The sequence below is a fragment of the Colletotrichum orchidophilum genome (genome assembly GCF_001831195.1).
Source record: "Colletotrichum orchidophilum strain IMI 309357 chromosome Unknown Scaffold_284.1, whole genome shotgun sequence".
Taxonomy (NCBI): Eukaryota; Fungi; Ascomycota; class Sordariomycetes; order Glomerellales; family Glomerellaceae; genus Colletotrichum; species Colletotrichum orchidophilum.
Genome location: NW_019173240.1, coordinates 1 through 13568, shown reverse-complemented (window position 1 = coordinate 13568; position 13568 = coordinate 1). Strand labels below are relative to the sequence as shown.

General features: G+C 50.1%; 6 protein-coding genes across 6 annotated transcripts; 3 read left to right on the top strand and 3 right to left on the bottom strand.

Moving 5' to 3' along the window:
* Positions 1-153: 153 nt before the first annotated feature.
* Positions 154-1413, top strand: CORC01_14409 (uncharacterized protein; the record flags this gene model as incomplete). The annotated part of the gene is made up of 4 exons (XM_022626020.1): positions 154-628; positions 747-903; positions 1165-1237; positions 1363-1413. Coding segments are annotated over 4 exons (756 nt in total), but the record flags the coding sequence as incomplete, so codon positions are not given.
* Positions 1414-3252: 1839 nt separating this feature from the next.
* On the bottom strand, positions 3253-3507 carry CORC01_14408 (uncharacterized protein; the record flags this gene model as incomplete). The annotated part of the gene is made up of 1 exon (XM_022626019.1): positions 3253-3507. One exon carries the CDS (start codon positions 3505-3507, stop codon positions 3253-3255), a length of 255 nt encoding a protein of 84 aa, XP_022467475.1.
* Positions 3508-6915: 3408 nt separating this feature from the next.
* Positions 6916-7725, bottom strand: CORC01_14407 (mitochondrial chaperone bcs1; the record flags this gene model as incomplete). The annotated part of the gene is made up of 1 exon (XM_022626018.1): positions 6916-7725. One exon carries the CDS (start codon positions 7723-7725, stop codon positions 6916-6918), a length of 810 nt encoding a protein of 269 aa, XP_022467474.1.
* A 1915-nt stretch (positions 7726-9640) lies between these two features.
* On the top strand, positions 9641-10378 carry CORC01_14406 (uncharacterized protein; the record flags this gene model as incomplete). Its single annotated transcript, XM_022626017.1, has 3 exons — positions 9641-9883; positions 9930-10219; positions 10273-10378. The coding sequence occupies 3 exons, from the start codon at positions 9641-9643 to the stop codon at positions 10376-10378; spliced, it is 639 nt and encodes a 212-aa protein (XP_022467473.1).
* Positions 10379-10422: 44 nt separating this feature from the next.
* Positions 10423-11588, bottom strand: CORC01_14405 (uncharacterized protein; the record flags this gene model as incomplete). The annotated part of the gene is made up of 3 exons (XM_022626016.1): positions 10423-11075; positions 11124-11358; positions 11409-11588. Coding segments are annotated over 3 exons (1068 nt in total), but the record flags the coding sequence as incomplete, so codon positions are not given.
* A 1267-nt stretch (positions 11589-12855) lies between these two features.
* CORC01_14404 (uncharacterized protein) lies at positions 12856-13548 on the top strand (the record flags this gene model as incomplete). The annotated part of the gene is made up of 2 exons (XM_022626015.1): positions 12856-12941; positions 12990-13548. Coding segments are annotated over 2 exons (645 nt in total), but the record flags the coding sequence as incomplete, so codon positions are not given.
* Positions 13549-13568: the final 20 nt, after the last annotated feature.

Sequence of the window (13568 nt, the reverse complement as noted above, 5' to 3'; positions counted from 1 at the left end):
GCTCGTTGCCGCTTTTGTGACCCAGCTCTTCTCGTACATGATCGGCAAAGGCATCCAGTATGGATTTGTGTCACAGGAGAGGCATTCGTCTTCCTACATATTCCGGATGATCCTACCATCGTATACTATTCTGTGCGTGTGCCTAACCTAGACGTTCTTGATGACGACGACGAGAACGGGCTCCATGGCACAGCTGTTGCGCAGGTCTTTGCGTTTATTCTTCAGGCCCTGCGTGCGGAACCGCCTTCACTTTCCTGGCACGATACTGCCGCGGGTCTCCATACCTGGGCTGTAGAGTACGACGACGTTCTAAGAAACATACCCGAAACAGTGCGTAAGGGTAAGGAAGCGCGCGCCTCTCCGTACAAGCCCCAACGCTGGCGAGGATTCAAGCGCTCGCCGATTCAGACACGGTCTCGGTGCAAGCGATTCGACAGCAACGCAAAGCAGCGAGATGATAGCGGTGACGATGAAGAAGGGACACCTCCTTCACCCACGCCGACACGATCGGTTCTCAGTGGCGGAAGGGCTCTCACGAAGTCGAGTGCGGACTCGGCCGGTATACAGGCACAGGAAAACCGTCTTTCCAGCCAAGGGAAGCAGATAAACATAAAGGATCGTCAGTTTCGTACGTCGCAATGTCTGCTCGGATTAGTGAACGGCTGGCTCCCGGACGAACACTGCCCGAATTTCCAGGATCACGGACATCAGCACCTAAACCGACTAGCTCATCCGTATTCAACTAGCCAAAGACCGTGGTTATGATGCTCACGTCGTACCACTTCACCTGTCCGGCTCAACCGGCTCACTCTTTAAGGTTAGGGTGTCCTCCCATGGCTACACTCTCGTCGCCAAAGGCGTTGAGACACTCGATCTGGCCCGCCTTCGCCATGAGAATGAGGTGTACGATCGACTCCGCTCGGTTCAGGGAAAATTTGTTCCCGTCAGCCTGGCACGGACAGACTTAACCCTGCCGTTGTATTACGACAGTGGCGTACACAAGCATGTCTTGTTTCTCAGTTGGGCCGGAACGCCTCTGTTTGACCCTACCAATCAAGCAACCAAAGCCGACATTGATGCAGTCACCCAGGCGTATAAGAACTTACATAGATTAGGTGTTCTTCATGGCGACGCAAAGCTACGCAACGTGTTACGCAATCACAGTACAGCGGGTAGAGGTATTGTGGTGGTGGACTTTGAGCGGGCGGATGTCAGCCGCCGCCTCTCGGTTTGCTCAGTTCGAACCGTCAATACAAGAAGAGGAAGCGGGGGATGTTGGGGAAATCGACTTCATCAGAGAACCAAGGGAGCGAAAGATTTGCGAAAGGACTAGACTCTGTGGTGTGTCACATATCGGGATAGGTGAACACTACACAGCAGGAGCCCGCTGTCAATGTGGCTAGGAAGGTGTGAGATGACTCAGTACGTGGAAACGATTTCAGTGTAATGCCAATGAGAGGAGATGAGGAGTCAGATTCAAGTTGCAAGTCGGAGCAATTGACGTGCTTTGCGTTGAGCTTACCTGGGACTCAGTGTAGATAGACATGACCGATCACGCCCCTGAGCTGCTACGCCCGGCAGGCTCGTGGGTTGCCAAACTGATTATCAAACTGTACAATATGGAAATGCGAGAAACCAGGCGCTGCAAATGACGCTCTTCCCATAACCCTGCCAACAATTTACGGAGCCAAGTGGGACCTCAGCGTCCATATTTTGAGTGGCTGCGTCAGCTATTTCTGGCTCTATTTTGTGTCCCAAGGTCACTTCTAGCACTACAGGCTCGTTCACGCAAACCCGCAGACCTAAGAGAACGTCAAGCAGTACAGTATTGCTCCAGAAAATCCAGAATTGGCTCCTCCTATGGATGCACTATGCATGTCCGAAAATTATACACTGGCCGGGCAAGTTTCGGCAGTGTAAACGCCAAGACGGCACTAGGCGCTTGTGCTGGTGGACCCTCATATCGATGGTTGTTCTTCATCTCTACTAACAAAGGTCGGGTAATCCAAACCGAACAACACACTCAAGACCCCAGAGGTTGATGACATGGAGGCCAGAGTTGGCTCCATACCATAACGGGGGACCCCCTGCCAGCAAGATATCCTATTACATGCAAACTTGTATTTGGTGTGCGATGTCACTGATTAGGCCACTTTTCAAAACATGAATAAACTGTTGGTATTTGTTCGGCGGTACACCCGTATCGAAATGCATGATGCAAGCATAAGGTTTCATTGAGCATGTCATATTTCTTTTCACTGTTGTCTGGGGGCGGCACTGATCTGACCGGTCATCCAAAAGTTGGGTGGCCAAGCAACCCAGTCCCCAGAGCAACTTGACAAAATCGCTTTGAAGTGCATGGCTTCTGTATTGTACAGCCGAGTAATATGAACTGATGAATCGACTAGCCCGACTCTGACGTCCCTCTCACATTAGACCCCATCGTGATCAAAGGCTTCACAAACGAGTCGTATAGAGACCAATCAAGTACATGCCTGTTCACATCCTTCCCAGGGCCTGACAACGATGCACAAGTCAGCCTCGGCATCCCCTTGACACGGAGAGCCTTTCATATGACCAATGCCTGGGTGTTGATCTGACGTTGCAATACCGGTATTCAAATCGTGTTCGGAAAGATTCTGTTGCGTACGTAAGTTGAGCCGTTGATTGTACTGCTGCTCAGTAGCTTCTGCTGGAAAATCGACATTGTCGTGAAGGTACGGGCTGCCGGCTCTGAAGCATGCCTTACGAGAACCACCGTCAATCGTGGTTAAACGTGAAATGGTTTCTCGACCATGGTCTTCGTCAAAAGTGATCCAAGAGGCTCCTTTTGACGATTTGAAGTCTGGGTAATCAGACTTGGTGACGGGACACATGTTCGGCTGCGCAGCTGATTCATCTAGAACAGTCGTCATGATTGGCAATGCCTGAGATATCACCGGCGCTAGTCTCTGGTTTTGTGGCTTGAAAACAACGATTCGTTCGTTTTCTTGGATATCGATATCGATCGAGCATAAAATGGGCGAGTCCCGGTGACTGAACCAAGTTTGACTCGCTCTGCCTATCATCCGGCCAGAAGGAAACATTTGGACAATCACTTCCCCAGGTGTTCGAGGGAAGCTGGTCGTTGCCATGTATCGAGGCCCTTCACGAGATATGTACCTGTGCAACTGAGCAAACTCTTGCCATTGCGACGTGAAGATTAATCGACTTATGCAAGTTAGCCTATTGATCAGACCACAGGCAAGACACTTACAAGCTGCCGGCTTTGGTTTGGAAGTTCCGCGCGTGATTGCAAATGGGCTGGGCAGAGTAATGAGTGATTTCTGCCCGCTCATCCATCATATCCTGTTGCATCAGATAGGCTGATAACAAGCCTGTTCCGCCGATGAAGCCGTCGGGCGTCACGTACAGAAGCTCTTTCCCCTCTGTGCTCAGAGTGACGTTGTCAATTCGCTGTATGCTCAACTGCGCAGTCCTGTAAAGGAGCACACCGGGAGAGTCCATGTTGTGAGTGAACTCGTATTGAATGTTTTCCGAGAGTGTTGAGAAAAGAACTGAGGCTTTTTATTCCACATCATCTGATGGGGACAATGTAAATATTGACCACGAAAAGATGGAGGGAGGCTTGGTTCTTAAGTAGGCTCATGTGAACCGTGGTTCAGGGGAAGTTTGACAACCCTCCTTCTTTGAACTCAACACCTTCCGCATTCAATTCAGACGACATCAAGGCATCGGGCTTTCGCTCATCTCATCGGTGTCCTGAAGAATAGCACTGCTCTGTGCTATAGCGCAGAGCATGACAGGCTCAACCAGAAGCATTGTCATTGGTGATCAGGACAAAGGCCCTCCTCGTACGCATCTCCCAGAATCGGAAATACAGCCGATCCACAAGTTTTTCGAGGTGCTCAAATCTGTGCACTCGCCCACCCGACTAGGTGCATAAATTCGTGCACCTGGCAGCTGCGAGTCTAACACTGACGTTCAGCCAGCGATTCGGCGAATCCTCGCCCGTTTCAATGCTAGTGGAGTTCGTGCAGTACCCCTAGGGTTATACGTTAGCTCTGTAGCAGTAAGCCCACGTTAGCGCTAGTATGGAACTCGGAGGTATGGCTCCGTCCGGTTCCAGCTTCTCGCTACGCTCAGCTTGGCGACTGATAAGCCAATATTCACCAGTCATCTGAGAAACAGAAAGCAGCGATTCCACAAAATTTTCTCTAACAATCGTTTCAGGGCGGCAGGTAAACCAGCGGCTCCTCGAGCCGGACAGGGGATGTGAAAAGACGGTCCTATCATCTGATGGTAACGATATCCCTGTCGTAGCCTGATCTGTGGGCTTTCAGTGCAGAAATGCGATTGGTCTATTGCTAGGAATACACGTGACACCCTTTTTCTGATGACCAAGCCTACCCGGGGAGAAAGGATTGGTGATGGCTCGGATTAATGTTTGAACGCTTCGGATGTCTGCCGGACGCCGCTATCCGGGCATAGCTGCTGACAAAAGAGCGGCTCAATAATCGAGTAGGAATCAATCAATCAATCAATCAATCAATCAACCGGGGAGAAAGGATGGATATACTTTTGCTCCAATCATCAAACTTTTCCCTCATCAGCCTTCTGAATTTGTCACAAGGTTGCCATTAGTCATGTCTGCGAAAAAGTTCCAACTTTCGCGACTGGCAGAGAGCCCACGATCACCCACCTCTTGAACCAGCTTGCCGATGTGCTCATCTTCCAGGTAGAAGACTCCAGTGTCGCTAAAGATACCGACTATTCCGCCGTTGGAGGCTGTTGTCGCCATCGTTGTTGATGCAAGCCTTCCACATTGAGGGCGGAAAAACAAGCATTGAATGATGTACCTAATATGTCGGGTCGATAGCCTCGTGGCACCTTGAGGCCCAATGGTCCTGTAAAAAGATTGTTCCGCAGCGCTTGAATTTTCATCATTGCATTTAACCGATTCTATTTCGAGTCACACGCATATATTAGTTCGCCACCTCTGGACTACATATGAATTCCATTCTGCCCACCTCCTCTTTGACAACGCGGGTGGCGATTCTATCTCTCTCCGACCAAACTCCCCGACCACGAGAAGTGAGTCTTTACCTGAAGAATGTCGCTCAAGGCGGTACTGACGTTGCAGAACGGAATTGAATCGTAACCATGCCTGGCTGTCAGTACTGTACAGAAGGCGTGACATCTGAGGGTTGGATCTGCACAAGATGCAAATTCAACCGGACGCAGCCCAAGATATTTCGATCTTTTCAACTGTATCGTCCATTTCTTATTTGGTCTGGAGCCCAGCCGAAAACTCCGTGAAGGCTGGCAGTTGATGTCGAAGGTGATCTACACCGAGCCCCCAGATTTCAAGACCATCGAAAAACAATAATAATTAGTAGTTGTGCCCCTGTAGCTGAAGCATTGCATTTCATCATATGATATGTGAACATTCTGCATAAATGCTGAAGCCATCACACCCTTGCCCCGAATGTGATTAAACCTGTTATAATATTTTTCTGGCAAGCATTAATGCGGTGACTTTCTCGCCCAAAGAAACCAGGATGTGATGTCCTTATAGTTCGAGTATGAAAGTGTCTTAGTGCATTTGGTTGTGCATGGTGCACATTTCAATGCACTGATATCTGAAGTGGAGAGGGAATGCACACTTCCAAGTACTCCAATCGAAGTGCCTTTGTGGAGCACTCATATTCCGGGCCGGTGCATGGTGCACCTTTGGAGCACTCAAGAAATGGACGGACCTGCCAACATTGTTTTTCTTAGCCGACACCGACTTGCCTCTAGTAGTAAACCCGTATGAGATGCTACACATGGGCCCGAACCAAGGCGCCGCCCTCCAAGTGGGGGATAACCGCCCGCAGAAATTGGGCAACGCCAGAGTATAGAGAAGACGCCCAAGTAAGTGCCTTAGAAACTCACAAAAACTCGAACTTACGCTAACCCGTGCTCCCGCTGTCTTACACAAACATTAAACCAAATACGTGCCTCTATTCAGAACGAAATTCTCAATCAGTGGCGGAGATCAGCAAGTGTTTGGTACTGAGAGAGGCTTAACGCGTTGAGTGCACGGGCTAACTCAAATGCGAGTTTCGTAAGTTCTCACGGTAGTGAAGAACAATACGCTGAGGCAATTGTCGTGTAGAGGTGTGCGACAATGCTGCAGGTCATAGTTGCTGCCTGGCTTAGCGTAGGCCGCATCTGCCGCGCACTCATGCACGTCAGTCACGTTGTACTTGGCCTTTTTATACAGCCATTTCATTGGCCGGAAGAAGGAGTGCGGACTCTCTAGAATGGTGGAAGTACACAATAAAGGCGTTGCCTGGCACGTCTGCTCGGCTTTCGACGGCCATGCCGTCAACCAGCAAAGGAATTTTCCAGCTTCATCTCTATCTGCAGTAAGGTTCGCGTCATAAGAGATAGTTGATTATTGATTTGAAATGAAGGATGGTTCGTTGCGGGAAAGCTATGGCGAAGCGGTTCTAGCACCATGAAGGAAAAGAACCGCAGACGCGATTTCAGCGAAAACGTCTGCGACTTTATTGCAAGAAACATAAGCGTAAATTGCACTTCATAGAATGTGGTTGTGTCACAATTGGCCTTGCGGAACAGCTCCCTTAGGACTTGCCTAAGGCATAACACGTCATGGTTGTAAACGCCTCTAATTCGTTTATGTCCCCAAGCTATGTCGCCGTGTACGGCATGCTTGGTTATCTGAAATACTGTTGTGCGTCTTTGGCAAGGGTAAAGTGTGGTCACAGAAGGGGGGAACGGAAGGGCGGACCCAGGACATATGTCGTAAAGACTAAGCTATCTGGGGGTTTTACGTTCAGTAAGGAGTGATGGCTAATCGCAAAATAAGACTATTGAAGGCATGTGCGATACACATATCGACCAAATTCAATCGCTCTGGACCCAAGCACCACCCCTTCTCAGTGCTCTCTCCCCTCTAGTACGGGACACCCATCTCTCCACGTTAGCCAAAACCCCTGAAGGAGAGTCCCTGTTTGCTAGAAGGAAGGATAGAATATCGGCAGGGCTGAACTCGAGCTCAGGTATCAGACCCGCAAACTGGAGAGCCAATTGCCGGACTTCCTGGTTGTTGCCGTCTCGCTTCTCTGAGCTAAGAAGCTCTTCTCCCGACTGTTCGAATACATGACAGAAGAGCTTTCGGGCCACATCATGGTCAGCAAGCTTAAGTTCGATCTTCTTATCAACGCGGCCTGATCGTATGAGAGCGTCATCAAGATGCTCTATGTGATTTGTAGTCATGATGAGGACACGCCCATCCTGAGAAGCCACGCCGTCAAGGACGTTTAGAAGTCCGGACAGCGAAACAGTCCCATGTGATTTGGGTGACCGCCGTGACACCTCCGATCCTGAGTCGAAACTGTCCGCATCTGTGTCTCGAGATAGTGATGTGCCGACTGCGTCAACGTCCTCCAGCAGAACGACACAGCGTTGAGGAAGCTCCCTGAACAGGGTATTGAGGTGCCCGTCATTGATCGCGGCAAGACTGACGACGTAGATATCCAGTCCGAAGCAACCCGCAACGGACATGCTGAGGCTGGATTTTCCGGTTCCTGGGCGTCCGTACATCAAGTAGCCCCTTCTATATGGTAGCCCGCGATTCGCGTACCATGAACGAGCTTTAGGGTCGAGGAAGGACCGGACATCTTTCAGGAGCACCTGCTTCAACTCTTCGTTCATGATGACGGTTTCGATCGGTCTGACGTCCCGAGTAGTGGTTCTTTTCCAACCGTTATTGTGATTCTCAAAAATCGAGGTTTTGCCTTCAGACCGCCTTAGATACTCCAGACGACACTCATTCATCAGATCCCAAAGGATTTTTGAAGAGCGTCCAATGCAGGAGATTGTCATCGATTTGCGTGGGAATAGGACTGATTCGTTTTGCGTGCATTGTAGAGTGAGACGGTGTCCCTTGTACCGGAAAGACAGCCGCTCCCCCCAAGGTGTGAATCGAAGAGGTTTTTTGTCCACTATGTCTGAGTCAACATGACCCAGGACCCTCCCTTGCCTGCTGTCAATACGGGCAAGCGAGGAGATGGCGTTTCTGGAAAAGTCTTGAGCAGAAACCCACGACTCTAGCATGTCATATGCCTCATCGGGATCGTAGACTTCAGTCCTTGAAGCTGCAAAAGGTTAGTAATGTAATAAATCGCTGAAAAGGAAAAGTCACTAACTCAAGTAAGTGGCCAGAAATCCTCCCACTGTCGCAGACAGGAATTTGCCACAAAACACCAGCAATCCGCAGATACACAACAAGCCAGCATAGCTGTCCAAGTTTCCGTCGAGAAGCTGATGGAGCGCTGCGCTGGCACCGGTGAATCCCGGAAAGAAGATGTCCATCATGGAGACATGGTGGGAACTCGGAGGAACTGGATGATGCATGGTGTAAATCGAGTGGTCTGTGATTACGTCTGACAATGTTGACAACACCACTTGCAGAAGTTGGAACACTGAGTGTCTACAGGTTTTCGACAACCACACCAGCACTGACATGGACCGGGCATACTTGTTTTGGCCAAGGCTCTGAATGATGAACGGAATAGTTCAAGTATTTATATGATGAATGCCTTGCCCGTTGCAACTGAGATAGCTTGACAGAGCTGACCCGCACTAAGCCAAGGCCAACCAACGGTGAGAATTCCTCCCTTCCAACTCTCTATTTGGGCAGGAGAATTTGGCGAATCTATGCGAGGATCACTTTTCTCAAGACTGAACGGTCCGAGTTACTGCCCGTTGAAATTGTGTAATTGGACAAAATGCCGCGATCGACTAGAGGGTCCACTGCAACGTAATTGGATTCTTGGCGGACCCACAGAAGCCCGTGATAGGCACTGGTGCACTTAAGTTTGCACCCGTGCTAGCTGCACCAAAGGTGCTGATAATTTTGCACCTTCCCCTCATACCCCGAGGCCTGCTCGCTCACATGAGCCAGCAGATATCGGAGAGTTTCCCGTGTCGACCAAAATCCGTCGCAAGAGTCGTCTGCATCACGGTCTCATCGACCTTTTGCTTGGATTCCAGGTTGGTGCGATGGACTGCATGTACGTCCGTTAAACCTCGCCTTTTCCTTTGCATCTGCCGCAAATGAACCCGGCAACCATTCCCTCTCCCTTGCAAGCGGGGCATTCGACCATGCTTGAAAATATGCGTAAATTTGCGCTTGAGAACTAGAGATGATGTCAGTTCTCCTCAGAGACGAGCAAACAAAGGAAGTCAGACGTACTATGAAAGTGATGAGAATAACGATATACAGCAAGTTCGGGATCTTTGAGCTGCACAGGTCAGATTTGTTGGGTAGAGGATGTATTTTGAAAACTATGAAGGTGAAATCAGGGTCCATTTGCGAGAGTTGCGTCGGAATTGCATTTCGAAGGACACCAAGTGACACACACCCTCTGGCAAGTCTAGCTTAAGAGGCGCTTATTGCATCAGTGAAGGACAACATCCGTAGTGCCAATTCTAGTAAGCGGTGTAGCGGAGTTTCCATTTATCCGAGAAAATGACCTGGCGCCTAATTTGTGCCTAAAGATCATTACGTCGCAAGCCAGTTCATCAACAACTTCTGTTCAGCCTGTCAGCTACGAATTACTTTACTATGCTCCGAATACCCCAACTTATGGACGCACCGTCGACATCCAACGGAGAGGAAATATTCGGGGCCAAAGAGGTTTCAAAATCAGTGACGGCCTCTGCATCCCTCGAGTTTTTCAGGGAACACGGCCTTTTCTACACGGAGAATGCAGCAGTTGGAGGGATCGTGGACGCCTTAGACCAGCAGGGACTGTCCAGCAGCCCGGATAGCTTTAAATTCTTCAGCGGCTGCATTATTGGAGATGAAGTATGTACTGGAAACAAAGGGCGTTTAGTATTCTAACCTAGAGCAGCGTATCCAATCTATTTTACGGCCATATCTTTTGCACCCCAACCCACAAGTCTGTCGCTCCTTCGGTAGCGATCCAGGTCATATATTTGCGTTTGCCCTCGGTCCAACTCATGGGGATCGAGTCGTGGTTCACATGTGGGGGGCTGGCTCGCGTGTGGTGTTCTACGACAGCTCACACAAGAAGCCGTTGAAGGGTGTGTTGGCTGCAAATGGATTGCTCGAGGTTCCGCTGGCCTCCTTGAGGAAGAACGGCTGCGAGCCAATCGACGTCCAAATGGATAAAGGCGGCATGTGAGTCTTCGATTCCGCTCTTACCAACCACCCAGATTCCTGACGAACCCAAGCGCAATCCTGCATTATAGGCACGCATTCCAAATTAAAACCGGTTTTACAAGCGCATATGGGCTGGAAAGCCCCACGAATAATGATACTGGTACACGGGGCTCATGACAACATTTGATACGCGGGATGGCTCAATGTATTTGATCTCGTAGCTACAAGTATGCCGCGGGATCCATTTGTTGGAACACTTCCACTGAGTCAGAGAATCCCACGAGCGACGTTGCTTCTACGCCGAACGATAGGGCCTGGTTGCTCGTGGTCATGTTGCTCATGGGCCACAGCGGAGTCGACATAATATGTAGTTGCCCAGGTCGGTCTGAGCTGCACCTGCCATCAAACCAGATGGGAGTCTGGCGATGCTGCGAATGAGGTGGTGGCGACTGGTTGACAACTCCGAAGGATAAACAATTGTGATCGGGGCCGATCATAGTCGTGAGCTGGCTTGCTGAATTTGGTTGCATATACGCGCTGTCTCGAAGTGCCGTTGCCTGATGCACAGGCCCATTGGCCGGGATAGGTTGCACTTGAGCGAGATCTCCGTGAAATTCTTCCCCGGCTATTTGAGCGATTGCTGGCTCAGTGTTCTGTGTTGCATGAAGTCCACGACCTGTCGCAGGTGATGCCTGTCTCTTTTGTTTTACTGCAAATAACTCTTTCCTTGCCATGCGTCGTAATTCCAGACAACGTTTCTTGATGAATTTCCTTTGACTTGTCGGCCCAATTCTTGCACATTTGTGCGTCCAAAACTTACTCGCTTGAGTGAAGGTGGTTGTGCAAAACGGGCAGAATTCCTTACAGATATAATCTAGCTTTCGTCAGTAATGAATCCTGAGAGGATGCGTGGGGACAATACGCCTTCCAAAGTGCCGCGTGAGTTCCTGCTTTCTTTTGAAAAGCCTATTTGAGCTAGCGCAGTCGTTGTGCGGGCACCCGCTTGGCATCTCTATCGACGGATGCTGACCTCTGTCGGAGTCGTCGGAGACATCCTCAAAGTCATTACCAGAGTCTTGTGGTTCGCTGTTCTTACACTCGAGCTGCTGATGGAGGAGGAGGGCGTGGATTTGAGAAAATAAGGCCGCGAAGCGTGTCTGCAAAGCCTGTAAGATTGCTTGCTCAACGTTGTAGTGCTAAGCTTCACCTGAAAGGCCCAAATATGTTCCCGTACTTCCTCATGAGTCGTGAAAGGTTCCCAGCACACAGTGCATTCAATGATGCTTTGACTACTCCGGCTGGAAGTCTCGCCTGAAGTCCGTACAGTTTCTGGCCGCTGATGTGCAGAAACTGCCTGTAATCTCGCAATCGATGTCGCTATCTCTGTCTGTTTCGCGCGTTAGGCTAATGATTGTGATTCAAGTGAGACGACTCTTACTTGAAAAGCCCATGCATGTTCGCGAAGTTTCTCACGAGAATCAAACTTCGCAAGGCATACCGTGCATCCGAAGATAGGTTCCGACATAGTTCAGTACGGGACAATGAAGTTGAGAAGCTAGTAAAGCAGGCGTGTTGTTTGATCAGAGATGGACATAGGTGTTGGAGACCCCGCACAGTCAAGCACAGCCAACGAGCATGGTGCTTGTGGGGCTTTGCCGAAGCCTCGAAGCGAGCACAGATTGGGAAGCTGTGGCAGCACTAGTTCAAGAGCTAAATGCACCTGGTGTGGTAATTAGTGCACAGGTGCCAGATCGGAGTGCACCGGTGCAACAGGCGCAGGGGAACGCTGGCGCATTTACCACTGCGCTCGCATGAAATACATGTTGCCGTGTACAAGGTGCAACGATAGTCTAGGCAGTAGTTGCACCTGGTGCCGGTAAATTGCACCACAACTGTCGGAATCCCTTTCTTCTAGCTGTGACTCGGCAACCGAGGAAGATAGCAAGTCGAGACGTACTCTACTTGCATAGAGATTCGAATTCTACATCTGGCTACTGAACGCTAGAGACCACCGTTGTCCTTCTCTCAAAGATATATATGGAGCGAAATCCTCTCACAGAAAACTGTTGTCCTCTTCGCTACTCTCAACCTCATCATCCTCCATCAATATACATCCGTGGATTCATATCATCCCATTCATAAACGCAGTAACCTCGAGGTGCGCAGCCGAAGTATTCTATCTACGCCTTCGCTAATCACATGTGGTCTAGCTCCAACCATCTCAATCGCTATGGCTACATGTACTTCTTGCGGTGGGTCTGGAAAGGTGTCGTGTACAGGTTGCTATGGCACGGGCTCCACTAGTACTGAGCCATACACCTGCTACGGCTGTGGGGCCTTTGGAAAAGTCAATTGTACAACATGCAGCGGCACAGGGCAGACTTGATGCCCAGCTGTGATGCTTTCGTGGTGAGGCTGTAGGTGGATAGGGCCGCCGCCACTCTTTTTTGTCCCTAAACAGGGGGTTTTTTAATGAGGGTGACGGCCCTTGGTGGTCACTGTTCCTGTGTTTTATTCTCATTGGTCGATCTTCACAGAGTGATGGGAATGTGTAGTTCAGCGGATATATATAACACCGAGCCGACCCATCCCGTCCTCGGGGGTTTGCCAAAAAGTTTTCCTAAGAAGTGATTGTCAGTGGTAAGACCGTCATGATGACAGCCACAACGCAATCCTCACTTGAGGTCAACACAACACAAAAGCGACGAATTCAACCCTTGGTGCACCTGGCGGCGGGCGCGTGAGAAATCTCACAATTCATTGCCTCCATAAAGCTGATTCTTTCTAGGACCGGTGGTGCTGCAACCTCTATTCTCACTTCTCCGCTCGACGTCCTACGAACTCGACTTCAGTCCGACCTTTACCTGCCTTCATCGCAACCGACTGTTGCCGGTCAACCCTCGCACTCTCGCCTCTACCGAACCACCCTGGGCCACGTTTTCGAAACGTTTGACATATTGCGCACGATCAAGAATAACGAGGGATGGCGTGGACTGTTCCGCGGCATTGGGCCCAGTCTGGCCGGCGTGGTTCCTGCAACTGCCATAAAGTTCTATGTGTACGGAAATACCAAGCTCCTCGCAGCTAGATACCTGAACCACAAGGAGGACGATCCTATCATACATGCGTACGCCGCCGTTGCCGCCAGCATCGCCACCGCAACAGCGACGAATCCCGTTTGGCTTGTGAAGACCAGGCTCCAACTCGACAGATCACGTGCCATTCGCGGCACTACGATGTGTCAATATAAGGGAAGCTTCGACTGTGTGCAAAAGGTGCTGCGGAAAGAGGGAATCCCTGGGTTGTACCGCGGTTTAAGCGCGAGCTACTTGGGCACGGTAGAGACGGTTCTACATCTCGTTCTCTA